Raw genomic sequence first — 27891 nt, 5'->3', positions numbered from 1 at the left:
ATTTAATTATTATATATTTTTTAAGTTTCCAGTTTGAACTGTATATGTATCCTCCCTGCGACCTAAACACATTTGACATTAAGTACAAAAAGCAGGGCTCTTTCTGCTCAAAATCTGAAGGCAAAGACCTGAAAACCAAGGAGAGTTTTTGACACATCAGCCTGCTGAATAACCTTGAAAAGTAGCTTTGTGCTTTTTTTTAGGATAATATTGACAATCCACGAGCAGAAGTTTTCTGCTTTTTTTCATTATATATCTAATTATGAATGTGGATGGTAACGGAGACATTTATTTACCATTGTAAAAAAAAAAAAAAAAAAAAAAAAAAAACTTTTTTTTTTCCAGATTAAAATCTGGAAAAATGAAGTTATTGTGTGTTGTGTCAAATCTTTAAGAAGCATCATTACAAATTGGTAGAACAGGAAATGATATATAATTTGATTAACCTGAGTTTTGTGAGGATTAATGAGGTTTTTGCAGTGTGTGAAGATTATATGTTGTGTTTATTAAAAGAACCCTACAGTTTATGTAATGTTTAGATTTTTTTTTAAAAATGCCCCAATGGACGGAAAAATTTTGGAGTCAAAAATACTTCCCTCACTCAGTTAACTAGATGTGATGAATTGATGAGATGGATTCAATAGCAAGTAAAGATAGTTTATTAATAAACGTGGAACAGGGATGATGATGATGATGATGATGATGATGATGCTGTGATACAACCCAGTCTGGCCGTGACAGTCCCGTGAGGTGAGTGAAGACAAGACAACAATCCGGAAGTAGACGGCGGTGATAATCCGAGTGACAAGAGGAGGTAAAGGCAGACGTGCAGGACAAACGAACAGGCAGCGAGGAAAATGGACAGGCGGGAACAGACAGGAACATCCAAACAATGATCTGACAAGAGACAAGGTGAAAACAGAGAGACTAAATAGTCAGCGCAGATCCTCTGCAGCTGCTGTACTGATTAGTCCTGATTGCGGTGCCGATCAGCCCAGTCAGGGGCGGACTGGGACCAAAAAGTGGCCATGGACTTTCTGGCCCACAGCAGCCCACCACATCAAACATAACGCATCCGCCCCTGTTTTGATGTAATTTATTAATTAACTATTTAAGTAAACAGTTTGGGAATTTTAACCAATAGGGCATTTGATCCTCCGTTGAAACAAACAAACAAAAACAAAAACAAACAAACAACAAAAAAGCTTTGTGCAGCAGCTGTCCATTAAGTGACTCCTAATGAGCGATACATGCTCATCACGAGACAAACATTCTCCTAGAACACACACTTTATATTCAGTTAACAGATCCATGTGAATCATGTATGAAACAGAAGTTTATAAATTCAAACGATAGCTTTATGTGCTTTACGGATGAACTTGAAGTCTTTATTAATTTGAAATGTTCAATAATAGATCATCTTTGGCTCGGTAATACAAGTTCATGATCCGTGAAAAGTTTATTCTTTTGAGTCAATCTTTTAAAATAATCATTTATTTTGTTGAACGAAACCAGTTTGCAAACCAATGGTTCACAAACTGGATAGATCTGAGGTACAGGACTCGTAAATTCTCCTGCCCGACATCCTGGGGCTATCTTGAATAGAGATTTAAAACTCCTAACTTGATTCACGTTGTTCACTCGCCTGAAGGGGTGAAACAGATCGTACTTGATCGTTTGCACTTGTTTCTAAATCTTGCCGATTCAAGCGTTTTAAACAATTCATGCGCACTCATTCAAAACACTCGCAGAGAGCAAGCATTTCAGACAGTGCGCTTACACAGAATGAGTTCATCTTTTGCGTATCGTAACTTCTGAATGAAGACATACACACAGAATTATCGCAAAATAATTGTCTCTACAAGTATTCTCTTAAACACAGTCAGTTATGTTTTAAGTGAACGTATACAGTGGCATGCTGCTCAGAGAAATTCGCTGTAACATTACCTAAATCTGGAAATGGATACAATCCTCAGATACAATATGGCATCTTTCCAGGAACTTGTTGACGTGCTAAACGAGAACGGTTTCTTACATCAACACAAAATCCATAACTTTTTGCCAACATGGTTTGAAGATGATCGGAGTCAAATTTATTGACTGACGGTCTAGGAGGAGTAAAAAAAAAAAGTATGTTTTCATCATAAGTCAAAATGGTGGACAAGAAGTTCAGTCAATTATGGCAAAAATTGGTATCGATGTTCTCGGCATAATCCAATGAATCTATCAACATCAGTCCCATCACAATAGGCAGATGTAAGCAAAAGTTATTAGCATGTTTATAATTTTTATTATAATTTTAGAGTTTTGACTCAAACGTTTTGAGTACAGTCAGGGCATGGTGTCAAAGATGCGTACCGAGTTTCGTAACGATACAATGCGTTCATAAATTATAGCATTTTATGACAAGATTCTAAATGGCCAATGTCCAAAATGGCTGATAGAGGAAAATTGGATATCATTCGACAAGCCATGATGAATCGAATCTAAAGAGACCAGGGCCCGGTTCCCCAAAACTTTCTTATCGCCAAGTAGTTCTTAACCTATTCCTTAAACTCTCTCTTAAGGGTCGGTCACTGCACTATTCATTCCATTGACTTACATTCATACACATGCGAATGCGTCAGACTGGAAACGCAAGCTCATGCGAAAAATTTTAGCATTTCACTGCATTCCAAAGTTCAAGTTTGGTGAACTCTGACCTGCAAATTTGCATCACGTGAAGACATGGGACAAGTAGAAGATCAATACGTCACTGCCTGACCTCTCTGTACAGAAATTAAAAAATGAAGGAAGTGCAAATTTTAGCCATAGTGCTGTCACGATTCTGCCCTCGTGTCCTTGATTTTTCCTAGTCTTGAGGCAGGATCATGGCAGACCCGTGTTTTGTGTTCAAGCACATGGCCTTGTCTTTGGGCCGTGTGCTTGTGTTTCTGTCAGGGTTTTGGTAAGGGAGGAACTCAGGTGCAGACAGGAAGTAACTAAACAGGATTTATTTAACAAAAAGGGAAAACAAAAACCCACGAGGGGGGAAACACTGACTAGGAAAAATACAAAATAACTGAACAGGACTGAGTTAGAGATAAACAAAGACTCAAAGCACGGGAACACTAACTATAAACAAACACGCACTGTAATACAAACACTTCTTCAGGAACAATCACAAATGTGGAACAGTTAGATGAAACAGTCACAAATCACAATGAACCAACGCAAGACAGAGCACACTAGGAGATCTAAATAGGGGAACAATTAAGACACGACAGGTGACACAGATAGGACAAACACGACAAGACTAGGATAACAAGGGGGGCGGGGCAAGGGAACGAGACAACACAAGCACACGGCCCAAAGACAAGGCCATGTGCTTGAACACAAAACACGGGTCTGCCATGATCCTGCTTCAAGACTAGGAAAAATCAAGGACACGAGGGCAGAATCATGACAAGTGCAGCATCCTATTTTATATAATACATATTTAAAAGATGTGGCGAGCCAGCTAATGAGGCATTAGCATCGCCCAGGAAACAGCGCTCACACTGCAATCACTGGGGAGTGCATGGTGATCACAGACACCTGAACCTCATCAGCAGAACAGCTTTTAAGCAGAGGAAAAGGAGAGGTAGTTGAGCTTCGACTCCAGAACTAGACTAACACTGTGTTCTGGCTCTCTTTCAGATTCAGGTGTCTGAGAAACAGCACGTCACGCCGCACCTACTGATACTTTGTGCTGCACAACCAAGACGCCTACACCAGAGCACGCCAGTACTGCACAGTCTACTTGCACCGACTGCTCAATAAATCGCCCCTCTGAGGACTTCACTGCATTACTGTCGTCCGTGTGATCACTCTCCCCGCCACATTGGTGGAGAATGCGGGCAGAGAGTGATCCCTTCCCCACAAACCTGGATTGACAGTTAGCGTTAAGTGTCCCCGTAGGACCCTGCTCTCTCTCTCCGGCTCGGCGTACCTCTGGGGCTGGAAATGGAGGAGATTATTAGCAGACTCACGGAAATAACGGTCCGACAGCAGCAATTCTCTGAGCAGCTGGCAGCCCGGCAAGAGAGGACGGAACAGGTGGTAGAGCAGCTGCGTGGTGCCACGGCCCAGCGAACCCCACTCCCTGAGCCACGATGGCAAGCCCATCAACACCTCACTAAACTCAAAGACCAGGATGACGTGGAGGCATATTTACACACCTTCGAGGTCATTGCGACCAGAGAGGCATGGGAGAAAGAGCGGTGGGCACAGTTGCTGGCTCCGTTCCTGACAGGAGAAGCCCAGCGAGCATATTACTCCCTCCCACCACCCTGAAATGAGGATTATGACGCACTGAAGAAAGAAATCTTGGCCAGGGTGGGGCTGTCCCCAATGTGTGCCGCCCGACACTTCCAGCAGTGGACCTACGACGAGCACCTCTCCATCCGAGCTCAAGCTGCCCGACTGACTCGCCTTGCCCACCTCTGGCTTTTACACGACGGCCCAGCGGCAGCCCAGGTTGCTGAGAGGGTGGTAATTGATCGCTTGCTTTGGGCCCTGCCACGTCACTAGAGAAGGCTAGTGAACATGCGCAACCCCTCCAGTCTGGCGGAACTGATGGAAGCGGTGGAGCTGGCAGAGGCATCCTTTGCCCCCGAGGCAGGAGACAGGAGACCGCCACGGAAGACCAAGCTTGACCGACGACAGGCGGAGGGCACCTCAAGGACAGTTAATGGACCAGTGGTACCTGTGCCGGGACAAATCGATGAACCCATGCCCACCGAGCCGCCATCCCTGGGAGGTCGCATGTGGAAAGCTGGTTGTTTCATCCATAGAGCAGTCCCGCAAGGTGCCCCTGAGCGAACCGTCTGCCTGGATGGGGGAACCGTACGAGCTGTCCTAGACTCGGGCATCTCGATCACTTTGGTCCAGCCTGGGGTACTGCGACCCCGACAGAGTGGAAAAGCTACAGCAGTTACCATATCAGCCAGCCCCGGGACATGGCAACTGGAGGTGGGGGTGGTTAACGACCTCCCAGTACCGGTGCTACTGGGAAGAGACTGGCCAGGTTTTGATCAGCTAATGGCCACCACGATCCAACCATGACCCAACCCCGGGCTCACCACAAACAACGAATCACAACAAATCACAGCAGGGGGATCGTTTGGCCGAGAGCAGCGGGAGGACGAGCGCTTGAAGAATTAATGGACTCAGGTTCATGTAATAGAGGAGGAGGAGCACCAGCCCCCGCCGCACCCCACCCCTTACTTCATAATCAAGAATGGCCTGCTTTACTGTGTTGCCCAGTGGCGGGGGGAGGAAAAACTGCTCTTAGTGGTGCCAAGGACCAAGACTGAGATGGTAATCAAGCTAGCACACTCACACCCGATGTCTGGACACCTGGGCATGGTTAACACCACACAGCGGATTCGAGACCGGTTTCACTGGCCCAGATTGGAGGCGGAAGTGAAGCGATTTTGCCAGAGCTGTCCAACCTGCCAGTGCACCTCCCCTCTTCAGCCTTCACCCAGCCCACTTGTGCCACTACCCATCATAGAGGTGCCCTTTAGCCGCATCGGTATGGACCTAGTTGGGCCTCTGCCGAAATCCGCCCGGGGTCATGAACACATCTTAGTCATACTGGACTATGCAACACGGTACCCCGAAGCCGTGCCCCTCAGGAAGGCCACTTCCAGAGCCATTGCCCTTGAGTGTTTCATGCTATTCAGCCGAGTGGGAATACCACAGGAAATATTGACTGACCAGGGAACCCCCTTCATGTCTCAGCTCATGGCGGAGCTCTGCCAGCTCCTTAAGGTGAAGCAGCTCCACACTTCAGTGTACCACCCCCAGATGGATGGATTGGTTAAAAGATTCAACCAGACACTGAAACAGATGTTGCGACGGTTGGTGGCAGAAGATGGGCGCGACTGGGACCTGATGCTCCCCTATGTGTTATTCGGCATCCGAGAGGTCCCTCAGGCATCCACTGGGTTCACGCCTTTTGAGTTGAGTTTTGAGTTGCTGCTGAGCCAGCTAACGAGGGATTAGCGTCAGACTGGAAACTGGGAAAACCAGGAAAATTTTAGCATTTCACTGCATTCCAAAGTTCAAGTTTGGTGAACTCTGACCTGCAAATTTGCATCACGTGAAGACATGGGACAAGTAGAAGATCAATACGTCACTGCCTGACCTCTCTGTACAGAAATTAAAAAATGAAGGAAGTGCAAATCAGTGTTGAGTACTCGAGACTCGGACTCGGTCTTGGACTCGGTCTCGAGACCGTATTTTAATGGTCTCGGTCTTGTCATGGACTCGTGTGCATTTTGACTCGGTATTGACTCGGACTCGAACATATTAGGAATCGGACTTATGCCCGAGTCCACTCGAGTCCCAGTCAAAATATTTCATGATTATTCTACTGTATGTTAATGTTTATTTAAATTGATGTATGATTGACACATCCAATGACTGGTGATTTTCTTTTGACATGAGATGTTAGGCCAGCAACACACTGCGTGGCGTGTCTGTTTTTAATTCGGCTCCCATGTTAACAGGTTAGATCTTGCAGACTGTCTGCGTGAGACGCGCGGAAAACCCGTGCATGCTAGAAATAGAACCAACGCCTATTTTTCATGCAACACGCGTGCATGTTGGAAGCGTTTCCAGGCAAAATATACTAGGAAAATATGTTTATATGTCATTTTGTACACAAATACATATTAATTCATGACATTTGGATATTTGAAAGTCTATAGGTTGACCTAAATTCAGATATAAATGTATTTTAAAAAATAAATTAATAATGATCGATTGTCAAATATTGCACCTGTCAAACATACTCTATTTTGCCGTCAATACTGTTGACGGTGTCCTATCAGTAGGTGTGTAAAAAAAAAAAAAAAAAAAGTTGATTTTGTTGTCATGAAGACAAGAGTCTGGTTTTTTGGCGGCCTCCCTCTATGTCACCTACAGCCGCAGCAGCGCGCCAAGCTTCGCGTGCAGGCACGCTTCTGGTGTGTAAAGACACAGAAAACGCGAAGCAGCCACCACGTTTCTGGCACGCAGCAGAGACGCCACGCAGCCAGTGTGTCACCGGCCTTAAGTTAGCTTCCTGCCATCCGCCTGTAGTGATCCCGCTTTCCAGAAAGCCACATTGCTACATTATTTCTCTCAACTGTGTTATTTTTACAAAGTAGGACAAAATGGTCACAGAAAAAAAAACAAATATTGTTTAATTAAATTATATAATGAATACAGACACAGACTGACTGTCTCAACACTAAACATCTCCCCCCCAAAAATGTCTGACAAAATGCATTGAATTTATATGGCATTTGATCCAGCTTTCTTCCCCTGGCACATACACACTTTTGGATGAAATTTTCCTGGACAGTCAATCGGCTCTTGTGTGTATGCCCTCCGTAACTAAAAATAACTTCGACTAGTGTGTATTTTAACCCTGCATTAAAACGCACCATTCAGTGAAATTAGCATTAGATTATCCATTGCTGTTACAGAAAGTGATAAAATGGTAACTGTTGTCAGTCCCCGCTACCTCTGCGCCAGTAGAGAGAGTTTTTAGTTGGGGTGGATTGATAATGAGACCACATCGTGCTTGGTTGGGTAGCAGGATGGTCTCCTCACTTATTTTTTTGAAAAGTAATTATGCCCATCTGTAATCTTCACAACATCTAAAGTGCACATAATCCATGACATTGTAAGGATATTAGAAGTCATTAGTTAAGCTTCAAGGTTAAAAGTTATGTAAAAGCTGTTACAGTTGAACATTTACAGGTATAGTGGTACAGTAATGTTACTTACTAGAAGTGTTATGTAGAATTACAATATAGAGTCGTACAGTAATATTATGTGTACTAGAAAGGTTATATGGATGTGTATAGTGGTACAACGGTGTTATGTGAAAATGAGCACTTAATATTGACAAGTAACACTTCATAATACTAATAAAATTACCTTTACACCACATACTATGTGGCCCTTTTAACCTTTATTGTTTCCACCAAACATTTGACATACTCTTGAAGATTTCTTTAGGTCTTGTCTCAGACCCAATCTCTCTGGTCTCTGTCTTGACTCGGACTCGACCCTTTCTGAACTCGGTCTTGACTCGGACTCGACCCTCTCTGGACTCGATCTGGACTCGGACTCGAATGAGCTGGTCTCGACTACAACACTGGTGCAAATTTTAGCCATAGTGCAGCATCCTATTTTATATAATACATATTTAAAAGATGTGGCGAGCCAGCTAACGAGGGATTAGCATCGCCCATGAAACAGCTCACACTGCAATCACTGGGGAGTGCATGGTGATCACAGACACCTGAACCTCATCAGCAGAACAGCTTTTAAGCAGAGGAAAAGGAGAGGTAGTTGAGCTTCGACTTCAGAACTAGACTAACACTGTGTTCTGGTTCTCTTTCAGATTCAGGTGTCTGAGAAACAGCACGTCACGCCGCACCTACTGATACTTTGTGCTGCACAACCAAGACGCCTACACCAGAGCACGCCCGCCACAAAGATAATAAAGAAGCTGCATGGTTCGCAGTGTCAATGAAAACAGGAAAAGATGGTACATTTGAATGAGGACACATTTTATTATTTTTTTTATTGCTTAGTGTGTATATATTTATAGAGAGAGAAAGAGAGAGAGAGAGAGACAGAGAGTACAATATAATAAGATGCTTTTGATGCCGTCGCAAGACACAGTACAAGCAAAGATTAATCGATGTTGTGATAACTGATGGGAAACCGTTATATCTTGATCTCGCCCATATTCGCAGCGGCATCCGAAACAATTTTGCACGTTCAAAGGCTAGTGTGACCGCCCCTTTAACCTTATGGCACAATCCCTGACATGTTTGTATGCTAAGTATATCTTCTGTAAGTCACACTTTCGTAAGGTTGGTCTGGACCATTCGTAAGCTCTCTCTTAGTGTTGTTTGAGCTCAAGGCGTTAGTCGCCGCCACTGTGTAGCAGTCTTTAGAAATCAGCGCAGTGCAGTACAAGTCAAACTATGGTATGTTGACAATGTTGTTGTTAAACAATGATTTTATGTTATTGACATTTTAAGACTAATAATAAAATATGTTCGCAATGGATACAGGCCTATTTATGAAGTTGACTTTATTTGGTATCAGAACTAATATGGTGGTAATTAGCCTAGGCTATTTCTTAATGTCATTGTGACGAATGGGGCGAGGCCGGTGGAGTGATTGGAGATGAGTGACACCTGCTCAACCCAGCGGTCTCGAGTCCCACGGAAGAGATGGAAGGATATAAAACAGGAGCGACGACAGTGACGGACGAGAGAGGACCAGGCCTGGATTTTAGTTTGTGTTTTGATTTTGTTTGTGCACGGTAGTCGGTCGTGAGGGGCTTCCGCTCTGTTTTGTGTTTATTTTGATTATTAAAGTTTGATTTGATTGTCCGCCGGTTGCTGCCTCCTTTTTCTGATGATTATGAAGTTTAATGCGTTACAGTCATTAAAACGAATTGGCAATCACTTTTGATAATGAAAATCTGGCAAACAATTTGGCTCTAAATGGCTAATCTATCTATAAATGGGTAAGCATGGTGGTGACCAGTAAGAGACCAACTATGGCAGCGATCCAACATGTCCTTGTATCGAATCAAAGACTGCGCCGGCCACGGAGCCATTATGGAGCTGCTGGACCTTCTCAGACCTGCGCTTGCCAGGCTAATGCAGCGGAATTTTGCTTTAAGCCCTGAAGTCCAGCTGCTTGCAGAACTAAGGTTTTTTTTGCTACAGGGAGCTTCATCGAGGTCGTGGGAGAGGGCTACGGACTAAGCTAGGTGCCCTTTTATACATTGCTTCCCGACCATATTCTGTATCTAACTCTCTCTCTCTCTCTGTTCATAGGTTGCTTTTTATTGAAAACATCAACCAATGGCAATCAATACTGCATTAAACAGAATTAAGTGCAGCTGCTGGCCAATCAATTCTGATTGTAAAGTATCTTACCATTAATACAAAATTTTATTAAATTTTTAGAAGTCGTTAAACCCATGTAAAGAAGCAGCACAAGTGGCACATGGGATAAGGAGGGTGGATGATTAGCGAGGGATACCCGGTTCGTCTAACCGTCACAACATATCATGTGAACATATTACTGACCATTTGATAATTTATTTTTTAGTCTATATTTTACTGATTACTTAAACTATGTTAAAATAAATGCTACTGTAATAATTTGAGGAATGTTTCATTTGCATAGAATGTGTTGTCTTTCTTAATGCTGTAAGGCCTTTTTTTTCTTAAACTTGAAAAATCTTTTGAAGTTCTTAAGAAAAGACAACAGAAGGAATGACTTGTATAATTTACAATAATATAATTATAATAATAGTTATTTTTATTATTATTATTTTAATTTATAGGCTCAAAAAATGAGTGTACATAAGACAGTAAAATGTTTGTCATAAAATAATTAATAAACGCTTTATTTAAAAAAAAAACCTTTTACATTTTGTAAATGTGTTTGTGTACTATTTTTCTTAACATCAGGGGCCCTATTTAAGCGATCTAATAGCAAAGTGTAAAGCGCAAGGCGCAGGTGCACTCAGGGCATGTCCAAATCCACTTTTGCTATTTTAACAATGGAAAAACGTTCCGTGTGCTGGGGCGCATTTTTGGAATTGTTGTCCCTTTTCTCTTAATGAGCAATTCAATAAACCAACCAGAATGTCATCTCCCATTCTCTTTAAGAGCGAGATGCGCTCGCGCCATGGCGGATCACTATTTACATGGCGGAATTTGTTGTCGGAAAGCTGAACACTTCTTTTGCCTTTAATATTTGCCATGTTTGTGTGATGCGCATCCCTGTGTGTAATAAGTTAATGCTTCACTGTTAATGTTACTATTAAATATTTAGGCATATTATAACATTGCATTCAGTTAGAGAACAAAGGAATTACAACATAGCCGGTACATTTTTTGTTTTGTTTTGCCTTTTACCTTCTTCTCTCGAAACTCTATCATTTTTTTTTTTTAATTCAGGGAATTTGTGGGTACAGATTCAAAAACCGAAGGTACAGCGCTCAGATACAAAATCTGAGCGCATGGATTGGAAATCCATGGGTAAAGGTTTATTAATCCGTGGGCACAATTTGTTAAACCGAGGGAACAGTTCAAGAATTTCTGAGTAAAGTTTATAAACTTTATTCCCATAAATTCCCATATATTTCAGTTAATTCCTATATATTCCCATTAAGTCCCATGGTAATAAGCAAGATTTTAAAATCTATACGATGCTTAATATGGAGCCAGTGCAGTGTTGACATAACCAAGCTAATATGATCATAGTTCCAGGTTCTAGTAAGAACTCTAGCTGCTGCATTTTGGACCAACTGGAGTTTGTTTATTAAGTGTACAGAACAACCACCCAATACAGCTTTACAATTATCTAACCTTGAGGTTATGAAAGTGTGAATTCACATTTTTGCATTTGACATTGAGAGCATAGGTCGTAATTTAGACATGTTTTTTAGATGGAAAAATTAAGTTTTACAAATGCTAGAAACATGGCTTTAAAAGAAAAGATTGTTATAAAATGGCACACCTAGGTTCCTAACTGATGACAAAGAATTGACAGAGCAGCTATTAAGTCGTAGACAGTGTTTAAGGTTGTTACATGCAGAGGTTTTAGGTCCTATAATTAACACCTCTGTTTTTTTTCAGAATTTGGCAGTAAGAAGTTACTTCCTTTAAAGGTTACTTCTCCCAAGTACAAACTCTTTGTGTACAGAAGAGCAGTGTTTTGACCGTCAACTATGCCACCTCACAGTTACCCAGCTGTCCTACTGGGCACTCTGTAATTTCACTGTGAAACTGTGAGCGGACGCCGCCGCCGCCGCCTCGGGGGGACTGAGAGTGAATGCTCAGGGAATCCTGAGTGGACACCGCCGCCACGTGGGATTCCTGAGAGGACACCGCCGCCACGTGGGAATCCTGAGAGGACACCGCCGCCACGTGGGAATCCTGAGATTACACCGCCGCCACGTGGGAATCCTAAAGAGGACACCGCCACCTTGTGGGAATCGTGAGCTGACACAGCCACCTCGGGGGCATCATGAGCGGACACTGCCGCCTTGTAGGAATCCTGAGCGGACACCGCCACCTCGTGGAAATCCTGAGCGGACACCGCCGCCTCGTGGAGTCTAGCACTGAGCCCCGCTGCCTCAGAAGGAACATCAGCGAGCTGATGTGATGTGGCACTGGGTGCAGCCGACGAGGCCTCTGCGGACTCTTGGACTGCCACCTCGGGAGAACCTTGAGCAGGCTCTGCAGCTAACTCCACCCTGACGGCTGAGCCGCTCAACTGCAGAGCCATGTTGATGTAATACTCCAGCCTCTCCTCAGGGTGCCAGAATGGCATAAGGGACTTGAAGGGCTCGGCTCGGCCTCCCCAGAAATAGACCATCAGGCAGGTCTTTTCCGATAACCGAGCCGCCCCCACGAAGTCCCTGGCGTAATCCTTGATGCTCCAATTTCCCTGGCAGACATCGAGGAATTTCACTGCTGGACCCATGTGGCTGGTCCATGTATTCTGTCATGGCGCGGTAGGATGCGCAGAGGAAGAAACAGGGTCTGGGTCCAAATGCAGGGAAATATTTATTAATTATAAACAGGAACAAAAAAGGCCAACATGTCAGAAACAAATCACGGAAACAGAGCAGACGCAGCCGAAATGCAAGACATGAAACATCACACATATAATACAGCCAGCAGAGTGGTGTGTGTGTGACGAGAATATATAGTCCATGACAATGAGCAACAGCTGTGTGTGTGATTGAGAGACAGGTGTGCAGAGTGAAGGTTAATGAGTCCGGGAGCAAGGGAGAAACACAACTAAAACAATGATATATATATATATTGCAGTATAAGTACAGCCTCATCTTAAACAGGGATCCACTATTTGAATTTACACAGTCCTCCACTGATCCGAGATAACAGCACATCGATAGGTGTTTGATGAATGATTAACTTGAACAATAACATGACCATGACAGAACACACATTATTTCCAAAGTATTACATCCTTTATCATACTTTTGACACCTTGTGTACTGTAAACACGCTTGATGTTAAGTAAAGAGTAAAGGAAGAGGTCTTTAACTTATTACTGTTGACAGTTATGGGAAGCAAAATAAATTTGAAACATCTGCCATGCCACAATGAATAAATGTGAGATTTACATTTCATTTTAACAGATTTATTATGTTTTGCTCTAACAAGACTCTACCAGGCATCCTCCAACTTTTACACATTTAACACAAATATTTTTTTTAATCTAATAGTTTATATACAACCCCAGTTTCAAAGAAATTTGAACATTTTGTAAAATGCAATAAAATCAAGAATCTGTGATTTGTTCATTCTCTTTAACTTTTATTTAATTGACAAAAGTGACAAAAGTACAAAGAAAGATTTGCAAAGTTTTCACTGACCAACATAAATGTCCAACACACTCCAAAAAAGTGTGGAAAGAGGCATGTTTAAAACTGTGTCAAATCAACCTTGCTTTAAATTGCAATGTTTCATTCTTTGGGAATTGAAATACTAAAAGTTTTTCTTTTTCTTTTTAAAAAAAAACTTTTGTCCAGTCTCGCTTGATACAAGACTTCAGAAGCTCAGCAGTTTGTGATCATTGTTGTCTGATTCCCCTTTTCATGAATACACAATGATCTTCCTAAATGTGCTTTGACGTCATTTTAAATGCCATGTATAGAAACTATATGATATGCAAAAAGAAGATTTTCAACATTAAGTACTTTTCAGTCATAGACAGCTACAGTTATGTACATAGACACATCCTAAATATACATTCAATAAAATATTTAGTTCTCTAAATACTGGCTCATCTTACTCAATGATAATAATATTTATAAATATTTGTAAAGTAAATATTTGAATTTACACAATCCTCCACAGATCCAAGATAACAGGTCATCAATGGGTGTTTTATTTAAATGATAACTGTTTTACTTGAATGATCACATTTGCATAATAGAACGCACATTAGTACAAGGGAATTATATCCTGTATCATCCTTGTGACTTAAACATACTGTACTTAATGTTAAATAAAATAGAAAACAAGGGTTCTTTCTGAAGCTTCACAAAATCTTAATAGAAATTCTTATAGCAATGACAAGATTCCATGATTATTTATATTATGTATCCGGTGTCCAATTTGTGTGTATAATATAGGAAGGCTAAATTTGTGTTGACAGGCAAAAGAATTTCGAAACATCATCCATACCACAATGAATATGTGTTAGCTCTACATCTCTTGTGATGTTTTCCTCTAACCAATCAGCATCTTTCCCAGGAATCCTCCACTACCTTTAATAACAGAGTTTTTTAATCAGTTAGTTTAAAATACTTTCCATGGCTAGCTGTTGTAACTTTAAAAGGGTAGTTCACTCAAAAATGACTCTATTGCTGTTCAAAGACCACACAATCTTCTTTTTGGTTGATAAACTATCTATTTAACTCATAAACACTGCAACAGAGGCTATAAAACAACAGGAACAAATATTCTTACCTCATATTACGTCACATCAATGGATCGACTGTTATTGTGTGTTGGAGGTCAAAAGGACACTGAGAATCATATATTTGTTCAAATTTATTTTATTGTTAGTGTGACAATGAAGATTTCAGATTTTAATATTTCTTCCACACCAGATATTAGTCAACCCCAATGAAGTACCTTAATTAAAGGGAATTAAGGTAAATATAAAATAACCCCACTGTTTTAAAGTGCTAACCACTTCAGCCCTTTTATCAGAGACTAGGAGTCCAGAGATACTGTATATTTTCCACCTTGTATTTGTGCAGGGTTTCCCATATCAATTATGCATCAGAGGTGTTTTTCTTTTTTTGTCAATAGCATTTGCCCTGTACTTAAGAGTTTCTGCACTTGTGAAAAGTACAGATATTCTTACAGCTGCATTTGTTTAACAGAAAACACGTCACTTGCAATAAAATCATCTGGTAATCATCATTTTCAGAATAAAAATTCTATATTATACTGAAAGTTATAAAGCAAAGAATTCACAGTATCATCCTAAAGATCTCTTAATAATAATCACACTAATGAACAGCGAAGAAAGAGAACATTTAAAAATACACCTTATACACAACTCTATTATATGCAGAAAGAAAACTTGCAATTTTCAGCATTAGAAGTACATCTTGGTGACAGACAGACTGTAAATAGGCTCCTTCTGAATGTATAATCAATTAAAGTTTTTTTTAAAATACCAGCTCATATTACCCAATGATCCAATATTTGAATTTACACACCGCACAGATTGTGGTCCACAGATTCAAGATAACTGAGAATCAATAGGTGTTTGATGACCGTTTTATTTGAATGATCACCATGAAAGAAAAAAAATGTATTGCCAAAGAATCACATCCTGTATCATCCTCGTGACTTAACCTCACTTGACATTAAGTAACGTATAAAAACAGGACTCTTTCTAGAGCTTCACAAAATCTTCACTGACAGTCTGATTGCAACAATCCGAGGTGAGTTTTTGGCACATTGACCTGTTGAATAATTATTATACTCAGTGTTTATTTATAATTAATCAAGAATCCACTGTTCAGAATATGACTGAAGACATTTAACTTTTCCAGCGTATTCATTTTAGGGTTAATCATGGCAGTGCTGAGAAGTCTTCTGCTTCTTTTCATTGTGTATTCTGTGGTGAATGCAGATGGTAAGACATTTATTTACCATTGTGAAAACACCTTTTTTTAATTCCAGATTAAAATCTGTAAAGTCATCGTCAAGTCTAGTCACCTTTATTTAAGTAAATCTTTATACTACATAATTATACAGTATAATTATATAAAAACAGATAGTTTCAAAGCAGCTTTACAGCAATAAAAAGGAAAATAGTGATTCAGTTGTGCAAACAACATTCACATCTGCTGTAAATTCCAAATCTTTGAGAGTCTTCATTACAAAGGGGTGAACAAGAAATATGATTAAACTGAATTTTGTCATGATTAATGAGGTTTCTGCAGCGTGTGAAGACTATTTATTTTAAAGAACCCTAAAGTTTATGTATTGTTTAGATGAAAAATGCCCCAATGGATGGACAAATTTTGGAGTCAGATGCTACAAGTACTTCCCTCAGACAGTTAACTGGATCACTGCGGAGGTAATGTGTTGTAAAGTACCAATATATATATATATATATATATATATATATATATATATTGTCATACTAATTGTTTTTCAGAAAATTATCTAAATGTATTAATATATATACTGAAAAAGGTTAACCTAAAACTAGATTTTCTTCTAATAATAAATAAGTATAAATAAGTAATAAACCAATAATCAACCAGACATTCTTTGAAAAAAAAAAAGATTGTGGATTAACAATGTAACAATGTCTCTTTAGAGAAACTGTCAAACCTATGATGCAAACCTTGCATCTGTTCATAATAAACTGGAAAATGATCTCCTACTGAGCATGGTGCCTTCCACACGTTTTTGGGTTGGCGCTCAGGATGGTGAACAAGTAAGTTGTTCTGCCTTTTATTTATTTTTTAAAGATGACATAAGTATGGCCTAAAGAAACTGATATGGTTAGATTGTTTTTTAATATTTAAACATGACGTAAAGTATTAAACACTCAATAATTACCTTCGTTTTGTAGTCAGAGTACTTTGTAATGACTCTTTTCACTCATTAGGAAGGACAGTGGATTTGGAGTGATGGAAGTCCCTTTGACTACACCAGCTGGTGCTCTGGAGAACCTACCAATGGAGGAAATATAGAAAACTGCCTGGAGCTGGCCTGGACCTGTAAGAAAGCACTGATTTTATTAATACTTTCAATAATTATTCACATCCTTTAATCAATCCTTTAATGTCATATACAGTAACATAAAATGGCTTATTTGGATATCACAAAATGCCTTAAGTTAAACATTTTATGTTATTTTGACTCTCACACCACTATAATGATCAGAATAACTTTATTAATTTTTCCACCCTACAGCTAACCGTTGCTGGAACGATCTGACATGTTCAGTACAACTTGGCTTTGTTTGTGCTAAAAACCTGTGAGATCAGATGCAGTCATCCTGCTCCACTCCACGTGATTGTGCTACATACATTTACATTTTCTGAACTTTTCCTTTATAAAACATGTTAATCTGAAATTAAACTTGCCTCTTTTCTCAGTATCTTTTCTGAAACACTACTCTAATCAATAAAAGCATTGACAAAGCATATATTGTGTGTTGTGGAGATTTATTAAAATCATGTATGAAAACATAAGAATATTGTGCAGCAAAAATGTAGAATATGGTTATTAGAATGACACTGTATGGTGTCATCATCTGGCTTAGAAATATGTTTGTGCTCCAATGACTCGCAGACAAAAATCTTATGAACAGTTACTACGTTTAAAAAAAATATTATACATATTTTAAAATTGATTCTGGAAATTGTATGTCTTTTATATATGGTAATACCTAAATAGATGAAAGAATATTTAATAGGAATGAATGAGGGGATGAACATCCGTAACCCAAGGCTCTTCAGATGATCGAGTACTAAATCTCGATGTGACAGTACCTGATCCTGAGATTGAGCTAAATTTAGCCTATTGTCCAGGTAGTTCAAAATTCTGACGCTTTGGAGCCGCAACTGGGCAAGAGCTGCATCCATACATTTTGCAAACGTTCGAGGAGCCAGGGCTAAACAGAACGAAAGAACACAAAATTGGTAAGTCTTGCCCTCGAAAGCAAACCTGAGGAACTCCCTGTGTCTTTTGATGATCTGGATATGAAAGTATCCATCCTTTAAATCGATGGTTACAAACCAATCCTCAGATTGGATCTGAGACAGAATGGACTTCATTGTTAGCATCTTGAACTTGCTTACTCTGAGAGCAAGATTTAAACGATGGAAGTCCAAAATCGGACGTAAGCCACCATCTTTTTTGGGCACAACTAAATATCGGCTGTAAAATCCTGACTCCATCTGTGTAGGGTTGCCTTTTCTATAGCCCCTTTCTCTATGGGGGCATCCAAAAGAAAAGTCGGTAACACTTTAGAATAAGGTTCCATTAGTTAATGTTAGTTAACTACTTTCGTTAACGTGAACTAAGCAAGAACAATCCTTCTACAGCATTTATAAGTCTTAGTTCATGTTAATTTCAACATTGACTAATGCATTATTTAAATCAAAAGTTGTGCTTGTTAACATTAGTTAATGCACTGTGAATTACCATGAACTAACAATGAATAACTGTATTTTCATTAACTAACATTAACGAAGATGAATAAATACAGTAATAAATGTATTATTCATTGTTTGTTCATGTTAATTAATACATTAACTAACATTAACTAATGGAACCTTATTCTAAAGTGTTACCGAAAAGTATTGTCCTTCTCTTTAATGTCAGTGAGAGTGAGCAATAGGTGGCACTCAACTGACACTAAACCTGCCATGGATCTGCCAATCGCTCAGAGCTGTGTGACATGGATGAGACGTGTCCATCACTCCACCTCTTACTGTCTCATCTGAACCAGATGCTGCTGTCGTCTCTTCATCCTAAGTGACCCCAGAGTCAGCGAGAGCATCTAGAGAAAGACCAAAAGAAACAGAGAATTTAATTTTGGTAAAGTTTGTTCTGCTGGTTATTGTTTATATAATGAAGCATCTTCATTAAAAATTCATCAAGCTTTTATCAATCCGCTGATCAACCTGGAGATTGGTAGAGCATTGTGTTAGCACCGCAAGGTTGTGGGTTCGAATACCAGGGAAAACATTTTAGGTAAAAACTGTTAGCCTGAATGCACTGTAAGCCTCTTTGGATAAAAGCGTTGGCTAAATGCATAAATTTATAATTTATTTATAAATTTGAACCACTTCAGTGGTGTAGCCCACTACAAAAGTAATAAATCAATGCATGTACTTGTAAACTCTGTGTAAATGTTTTTCAGATAGTCGTGCTCATGGTGTCCAGGCACATGAAAGATTGAAGCAGACAGAGCAGCAGTCAGATTGTCCTGTACGTGTTCCCCTGCTCTTGCTTCAGGGTTGTGTGGTTCAGAGAGCCGTCATCATGATCTTCCTCATCCTGTTGCTCAACGACATCCCCATTGAGAAGAGTGAGATTGTGAAGTGCAGCAGCAGAACTGTCTCAGCTGTGTTGAGATGATAGGAAGATGTTGGGTTCACCATCTGTAAATACATGATTGTTAGAACAAAAAGTTGAGAAGCTTTATTTCATTTCATTTATTGTGATGCTAACTTTTGTACACTCTTTTAATCATTTAGACATGTTTCTTGTTGTCAGTAAATAAAATATAAATATTTTATCCATTCATGTATTAATTGCTTGACTGAAAATTAATGTATTCACATCAAATGCATTTGTTTAACTAGTGTATATTCATGTATAGCTATGTCACAACAGAAAATAGGCTGAAGCCCCCTAAAAAAGGCCTAGCGACGCCCCTGGCGTGGTGAAGGCCCAAACATAGCACACACCTGTCATGAGTGTCTCCTCCTGTGATAAACCTGTCACACGGCTCGGCGCATCTTCTGAAACTCATCGTGTCCGCTGAAGTGGAGTAAACTGCTCTTAGAAATAAGTAACGTTAGCTGAGAACACAGCGGAAAAAAAAACGCTTTCTTACGACAGATGATTACAGATGATTCGCTTCCTGAAGGGGAATGAAACCTGATGAAATGGCGCTAAGCACTCTGATTTAGCTCAGTCACGTGCGCGTTGGGGCTGTTTAGAGCACAAAACAGTTACTTCAAATATTTCTATGAAATACATAATATGCTCTAATGTTTGCAAAAAAAAATAAAAATCTGCAGATACATTCAAGCTTTTGTTTATTATCTGGCTCGGCTCGGTGTTCATCTTCAGTTTTCAGTCTCTTCACAGCAGTTCAGTCAGTGTACTGTTTGAGTAAATGAATTACTCCGGGATATTGGTTTTTGTTTTAACTCAGAGGGAGCGTTAGCCACATTAAAAAAGTGAACAGCTTAAGTAATTTGTGGATTAATGTGCATTGGAGACACGAACCATTTAAAACGATTCAGTTCGATTTGGTGAACTGGTTCAAGAAAATCCGGTTACATCGAGTGATTCGTTCAGGAACCGGATATCACAAACTGCTTTGTTTTGAACTCGCTCACAACACACACGGAAAAGACAATGCTAAAAAAAAGTCATAGTTTTTGCTATTTTTGTACCAAAATGTTTTTCGATGCTTCAAAAATTCTAACTGACCCTCTGATGTCACATGGACTACTTTGATGATGTTTTTCTTACCTTTCTGGACATGGACAGTATACCGTACACACAGCTTCAATGGAGGGACTGAGAGCTCTCTGACCAAATCTAAAATATCTTAAACTGTGTTCCAAAGATGAATGGAGGTCTTACGGGTTTGGAACAACATGAGTTATTAATGACATAATTTTCATTTTTCAGTGAACTAACCCTTTAAGTGTAAGGGAAACTTCAAACTAAAGGTGCAACAGGTGATGGTCTTCAGAAACATTTCTTATGTTGGGTTGAAAGTCTCTTCATATCCCTATAGCAAATTTTTTTTATTATTATTTCTCTCTCTCTCTTTCTTTTGTTAGAACATGTTATTAACTAACTTTCATTTTGCTGTCAACAAGTTTGCATAAAGGATCTGTCATTCAAACTATGTACACTTGTAACATTTTGAATTTCGGTGAAAACTTTCAAGCTTAAGTAAAGTGAGTCTTCACCAATTCTTCAGATGATACAGGCCAACAATTGTCAGAAGCTTTTGGATTGACAGAAGGACAAAAACATACTTTAATGCAAAATTAAAACATTTAAAACACTGAAACTGAAATGTTGACATTAACAAATAATATTAGCTCCTTTATTAGTGACTGTCACTTATGACTATTTGTATAAATAAAGCTTTGTTGGTCTTGCTGTTTTTTCTGTCAATTCCTTATCTTAGATATGTTCGTCCATATTGAACAAACAGACCACATCTCCAAACATAGAGTTGTTTACAGATGTTATCTTCTTATACTTTCTGTCACTCTTTATCTATAGAATCAGGTTTACAGTTCATGTACAGTATATTTATCATCCTCATGACTTAAACACACTTGACATTAAGTATAAAAGCAGGACTCTTTCTAGAGCTTCATGGAATCTTTACTCCGAAGGATCTGAAGAACCAAGGTGAGTTTGTGGCACATCAGCCTCCTGAATAACAGTTCATGCTTAAATTATTTATTTATTTATTTAATTATTATTATTTTTATTTATTTTTAAGATAACATTGAGAATCCACAGTGAGCAGTGCTTATGAATTTTCAGGTTCATTATGGCAATGCTGAGATGTCTTCTGCTTCTTATCACTATTTATTCCATGATTAATGCGGAAGGTAACCAACACTTTTATTTACAATTGTAAAAAAAAAAAAAAAAAGAAGTCATTCTGTTTTCTGCCAAATCTTTTAGATGCTTCATTACAAAGGGGTGGACAGGAAATGTACGATATGATTGAACTGAATTAAAATACTATATACTGGGTTTATTAAAAAAACCTAAATTTGTATTTATTTTTTTAAGATGAAAATTGCCCCAATGGATGGACACATTTTGGAGTTAAATGCTACAAGTACTTCTCTGAGGCATTTAACTGGATCACTGTGGAGGTAATGTGTTGTAAGAGTGTAAGAAATGTCTATTTATTTAGTTAGTTTACTGCAAATTAATATGACAAAACAAATAATCAACCAGAACTTTGTCTTGAATACATTAACTGATTGTTGATTGACAATGTAACATCTGTCTCTTTAGAGATTCTGTCAAATGTATGATGCAAATCTTGCTTCTGTGCATAATAAATTGGACAATGATCATCTGCTGAGCCTGGTGCCTTCTTTCACACGTTTTTGGGTTGGCGCTCAGGATGGAGAACAAGTAGTGGCTTGTTTTTTTTTTTTTTTTTTAATAAAATTACTTTTTTAGCATGGCCTAAAGGGATAAACATGAGAAAAGATTGTTTGACTTCTTAAAAGCTAAACTATAATTGCTTTCTTTTTGTGGTCCTTCAGTATTTTGTAATGACTCTCTTCACTCATTAGGAAGGACAGTGGATTTGGAGTGATGGAAGTCACTTTAATTACACCAGCTGGTGTTCTGGAGAACCTAACAATGTAGGAAATGAAGAGAACTGCCTGGAGCTGGCCTATAGCTGTAAGAATGCATTAGCTTTATTAATAATTGTTTATCCTATAATGTCATATCATACTGTAATATAAAATCATTTTATCATAATATTTTATTTTGACTTTCACACCACTATAATGTGTCACAGTGTCTGGTCTGTGTTTCCCTGGGTGTCCACTAGAGGTCTCACTTCCCCGTGTCACCCTACTCCAGTAATTGCAATTCACATAAACCTTTATCTGGAATAATCACTGTTCATTGCACACAGCTGTTCCCACCCACATTGTTTGCACCTGTCTATACATTCCTGGTTTGTTTCTGTAATTGTTATGGAGTCTTTGTTTCATGTCACCCTGTGTTTCGTGTTTCCTTTCGGACATTTATGTTTCTTGTTTTGACTGCTTACCTGGATTTTGACCTTTGCCTGGCTGATTTATGATTCTGAATAACCCAATAAACACTGCTACTGGATCTCCCTGTTTGTGTGTGCGTTTTGTGACATAATGATCCGAATAAATTACTTTTTTCCACCCTGCAGCTAACAATTGCTGGAACGATCTGACATGTTCAGTACAACTTGCCTTTGTGCAAAAAAGATCCAAGATCACAAGAAGTCATCCTACTCCATTGTTACATGATTGTACATACATTTACATTTTCTGGTCTAATCCTTTACAAAACATCTTAATTTAAAATAAAAGGGATGGTTTACCCAAAAGTGAATATTACTCCGAGATTTACTCTTACCCTTTCATTTACTAAAAAAATGAAATGGGCAAATTCTGACAGTAATGTACCGTTTTCCATTAAAACAGTAATGTAGTATAGAAAACAATGCATTCTGGGCCATAATTTTCATGGTAAGAATTTATAAATTACAAAAATTGTGAATATGTGACCCTGTACTACAAAACCAGCCTTCAGTCGCTGGGGTATATTTTTAGCAATTATTTTATTCATCTTATTATTTATTCAGCTTTCAGATGGTGTATAAATCTCAATTTTGAAAAACTGACACAAATAGACAGGTTTTGTGGTCCATGGTCACATATTGTCATTGAATTATGCCATCACCACGCTTACTATACAAATATGCTGTTGGTGACAAACATTTATTATGAACAGCTGCAAAGTTTTAATAAATATATATATAAATATATACAAAAGACTAAAGAAGTCATTAGGTTTTGAAGCCTTTTTTCAAACTGTGAGAGATTACAAATGTTTCTCACATAGGTTTTCATTTATATGTTTTTTTTTAATCGTATGTAGATACAAAAGATCAGTATCTCATAATTTTAATGAACTTATGAGGCACAGATAAAGGTCATTTGGAAATTACATTAGCAAAAAAGTAAGATCAGTGTTACAAACCAAATTGTGACAGCAAAGTGAATTAAACACTACTGTATTAAATATTAGAACAACATAATTTTTTGGGTGAATACTGGGTGTTGATTATTGTGGTATTCTGTCTTTTTGCATCGCCTCATTGTTTTCATTTGCACTTTTTGTTGCGCCTTTTGGTCGCCAGAGGGCGTGTTGTGTTGTGTTTTTCCTTTGTCTGTTTGCAAGGCGGAGAGATGCAGCATGTGCAGTGGGTTACCTCCTGTTATGAGTTGACTGATTAAAGCTTAGGTCTCAAGTCTCAAACTCAGGCTTTTGTTCCAACTCTGCTCCCACACACATACCATGTACAGTAGTTTTCAAATAGGCCTGAAGGACTTGCTGGATCAGGTGTGTTTAATTAGGGTTGGAGCTATACTCTGCAGGGCTCTGACCCTCCAGAAATTGAGTTCTGACGGCCCAAGATTAAAAGATCTCTATCTTCCCTGAGTTCTACAACAACAGATATTGAGGTTTTTTTTTTTTTTTATATATATATATATATATATATATATACATACTTTATCTTTTGTTGTTTTCTTTTCTTTTCCCTTGAGTATAAATTACTTTAATAAATTGTTATTTTGAGTTAACTTTGTGCGTGGCCTCCCCATTTATGTTCGGCTGCCCAGATCCTGGTAGTTTGTAACATGATTAATTTGTATTAAACGACTGATCATCAGCCTATATAAACAATGGCAACACTCTTCACATAATGAATATTGTTTATATAGAAACTTGTGGTTTAATAAAAGTTTTGTTTGTTTAAGAGTGTTTCAACAATGCCTTCCTAATGTGTTTCCATGCCTGAGAACCTGTCTTTAATCTAACAATATAAAAAAAATCTGATTATATTTTAAACCATTTGGATTAGACAAATGACAAAATGGTGGATTAATTTTTTATTTTATTTTTTTATTTAAATTTCATCCCAGAGCCATTGGAGTTTGAGTTATAACTTGTATAAGTACTTATAAAATATAAAAGTATTAATGAGTACTAATGAGTAAAAATGTTCCTTGTAATTTCTTGCTCCGAACACACACAAAAAAGACAACTCTGATACACATCTATATTCATCATTAACAACTAGTTATTCATTAAATAAGTAATAACTTAGAATAGGCTAACATACGGTGTCCAAGACAGCTCAGCATGTTGCAGCTTCAGAAAATGCATGCAAATAGAAAAAGCACCAGCAAATTAAGAAAAAATCTTTATCAGTTTGACACCACATGTGCTGCCAATACCAAATAAAAAAAAAACATACCGCATATACAACACAAACAAATAAAGAAGTGCACTGCAAAACAGAAACACACTGCAAAAGCTCACAACACAAATAAAGAAACGCACAAGAGCCAAGGGTTTTTTTTTGGGGGGGGGGGCATATTGAGTACCATTTGTAGAACAACAGATGTGCAAATACCATGTTTAATCTACTGTTAATAGTCAATCCGTGGTTAATTTGTGGCATGGTTTAACTCGTATAACCTTATATATATTAATTAATTAATATTAATAGTTAAACCATATGGTTAATTTTCGTAAGGGATATTGTAAAGGTATGCTAGCCAGCTTACATAACCCTTCACAGTTAAAGTACTTGTGTATTTTGTAAGCTTATTTAGGCTAACAATATAAAAAAAGCTAAGGAATCATATGACCAGGATGTTAAAAAACAAAAAAAAACTCAACTTTCAGAGCAAACATTGATAAAAATGTCTCAGCCATGATCATAACTTTGTGTGTCTCTTAAATATACATTTATGCATTTAGCAGACACTTTTATCCAAAGCAACTTACAGTGCATTCAGGATATCATTATTTTATTTTTATTTTTTTTACCAGTATGTGTATTCCTTGGGAATAGAATCCACAACCTTTTGAGCTGTTAGAGTAATAAATTGCTCTGCCACTGAGCCACAGGGACGACTATTGACATAACCCATGTCCCCATTTTTCAAAACGCTTATAAACCATACAGAATGAGTTTTTTGAGAAAGTAAAAATGCTAAAGTTTCCTGTGAGGGTTAGGGTTAGGTGTAGGGTTGGTGAAGGGTTTTTTGCAGTGCATTGAGCTCTTACCGTACTAAAGACGCTGATATATTGTGACTGGTTTTTAGTCTTTAAACATAAGGCAAAGTATTGTTTGACTTCATAAAAGCTGAACTCTAATGACCTTCTTTTTGTAGTCTGAGTACTTTGTAATGACTCTCTTCACTCATTAGGAAGGACAGTGGATTTGGAGCGATGGAAGTCATTTTGACTACCGCAACTGGTGTTCTGGAGAACCGAACAATTCAGGAAATACAAAGAACTGCCCGGACCTGGCCTCTAGCTATAAGAATGCAGTTTTATTTATTTCATTAACTATTCACAGTCCTATAATCAATCCTATGTCATATCATACAGTAACATAAAATGGGTTATTTGAAAGTCACAAAATACCTTAAATTGAATGTACTATTTTATTTTGATACTAACACATGATTAGAATAATTTTATTTTGTTAATAGATTTATTTTTGACAATTATTTTCACTCCCTGCAGCTAACCGTTCCTGGAATGATCTGACCTGTTCAGATCGAGTTGCCTTTGTTTGTGCTAAAAACTTGTGAGATCACATGCAGTCATCCTGCTCCACAATTACGTGATTGTACATACATTTAAATTTTCTGATCTTATACTTTATCAATGATGTTAATCTTAAATTAAACTTGTATCTCGTATCCAGACTTGAATCTTTTCTCAATACCTAACTTAAAACACTCATACTGTATAATCAGTAAAAGAATTGATGAAACATATCTTGTATTTTTGGTTGCCTGCTAAATTGCTGCTGGTCTTTATATGTTAATATTAACAAATAATATGATCTACATTAGTGTCTATCATGGATGACTATAAGAATAAAAAAACTTTGTTAGTCTTGCTGGGTTTTCCTGTGAATTCAGACCTATTCTTTTGTAAAAAAAAAAAAAAAAAAAAAAACAACCCCACAAAAATATCAAATATCCTGGCACCCTGTTTTCAGGGGGTTGTTTTCACATGATATCTTCTCATACTACATATCAAAATTACAATTTAGCTGTATTCTATATAGGCAAATTTAATTTAATACTGTGGAATACTATATGGGAATGTAATTTATTATTTTGACAGTTACAGGAGACAAAATTAGAAACATCTACCACAATACAATGAAACTGTGTGAGCTTTACATCTTAACTGAAAAAAAGTGCTATTTTTGCACAAACCATCAGTGATGTTCCCCTTCTCCACTGCAACATGTAATAAAAGAAGTTTAATCAAGTAGTTTGCATAATGAAAATAATTTAGCTTACAAGAAAATACGAACATTTGTGTTTAAATCCCCACCACCAATCCCCCAAAATAAGAAAACTCAGGCAATATTTACTCACGCTGGAGTTGTTCAAAGATTGTTTATACTTTTTAGGAGTTAACTATTTCTTTAACAAATAAACATGGCAACAGAAGTAAAACAGAAAAATAAATAAAGTTGGTACTGTACATATTATAACCGGTCAATGAATTGTCAGGTTGTTACAAACACGCCAGGTTCCACCTCCACTCAATCACTACGCACGCCCTCACTGGAATACTGATCACATCCACCTGATCCTCATCACCACCCAATCACCTCAGCACCATAAAAACCACACACGCACTCATTCGATGTCCGGTCACGTTCGCGACAAGGTCTTTCCTGTACGCTAACTCTAAGGACTAACTCCTCTTCTACTTCCCTTTCTCCAGCGATTCTCCGAAGATCCAGATCCCCAGTGTGCGTGTGCGTGGTTCCCCTTCGCCCCTGGACGTCTTCACCCAGCCTGCACGGATCCCTCCTCTCACTCCTCCTTCACTACCTGCTCCTCTGCTTGTGTCTGTTCAATAAACCATTCTATCTGTTACTACTCAGCCTCCCGAGTGATCCGTAACACAGGTACTGCATTTCAAAATTCAAAAGGATAGTGATACTACATATTAATTTCTGAATCATGTATACTTTTTATATTACACTTTTTGCTTAAAACTGTATATTTTAATGATACAGTATATTTTAACTATTGCTCTGAGCAACACACAGCGGCATTTCATTTCTTAATCCATGTTTCGAATGAATTTGTTGAACCATTTGGCGCGTTGAACTATTGGCATACGCGTTGGCTTTGAAGTGCTGCTGCACAGACCGATCGGTGTGTGAGATCAAAGTACCGCGAGAGGAGCCTCT

At 38.4% G+C, this 27891-nt stretch overlaps 2 protein-coding genes across 2 annotated transcripts in view; both read left to right on the top strand.

The window, feature by feature from the left end:
- LOC128014006 (galactose-specific lectin nattectin-like) overlaps nucleotides 1-17266 on the top strand; it is a 120657-nt gene extending 103391 nt beyond the window's left edge. Inside the window, exon 6 of the mRNA XM_052597232.1 lies at nucleotides 17049-17266. Within this exon, the coding sequence (XP_052453192.1) occupies nucleotides 17049-17116 (68 nt within the window). The 3' untranslated portion in view covers nucleotides 17117-17266. The remainder of the gene's footprint in view (nucleotides 1-17048) is intronic.
- Nucleotides 17267-21399: 4133 nt separating this feature from the next.
- Nucleotides 21400-27555, top strand: LOC128014050 (galactose-specific lectin nattectin-like). The gene is made up of 7 exons (XM_052597288.1): nucleotides 21400-21460; nucleotides 21648-21733; nucleotides 21879-22001; nucleotides 22166-22277; nucleotides 22789-22863; nucleotides 26190-26253; nucleotides 27417-27555. The coding sequence occupies exons 1-7, from the start codon at nucleotides 21400-21402 to the stop codon at nucleotides 27553-27555; spliced, it is 660 nt and encodes a 219-aa protein (XP_052453248.1).
- Nucleotides 27556-27891: the final 336 nt, after the last annotated feature.

The sequence above is a fragment of the Carassius gibelio genome, chromosome B25 (genome assembly GCF_023724105.1).
Source record: "Carassius gibelio isolate Cgi1373 ecotype wild population from Czech Republic chromosome B25, carGib1.2-hapl.c, whole genome shotgun sequence".
NCBI lineage: Eukaryota > Metazoa > Chordata > Actinopteri > Cypriniformes > Cyprinidae > Carassius > Carassius gibelio.
Note: the sequence above shows the minus strand (reverse complement) of the source record. Positions and strands in the feature narration are given on the sequence as shown.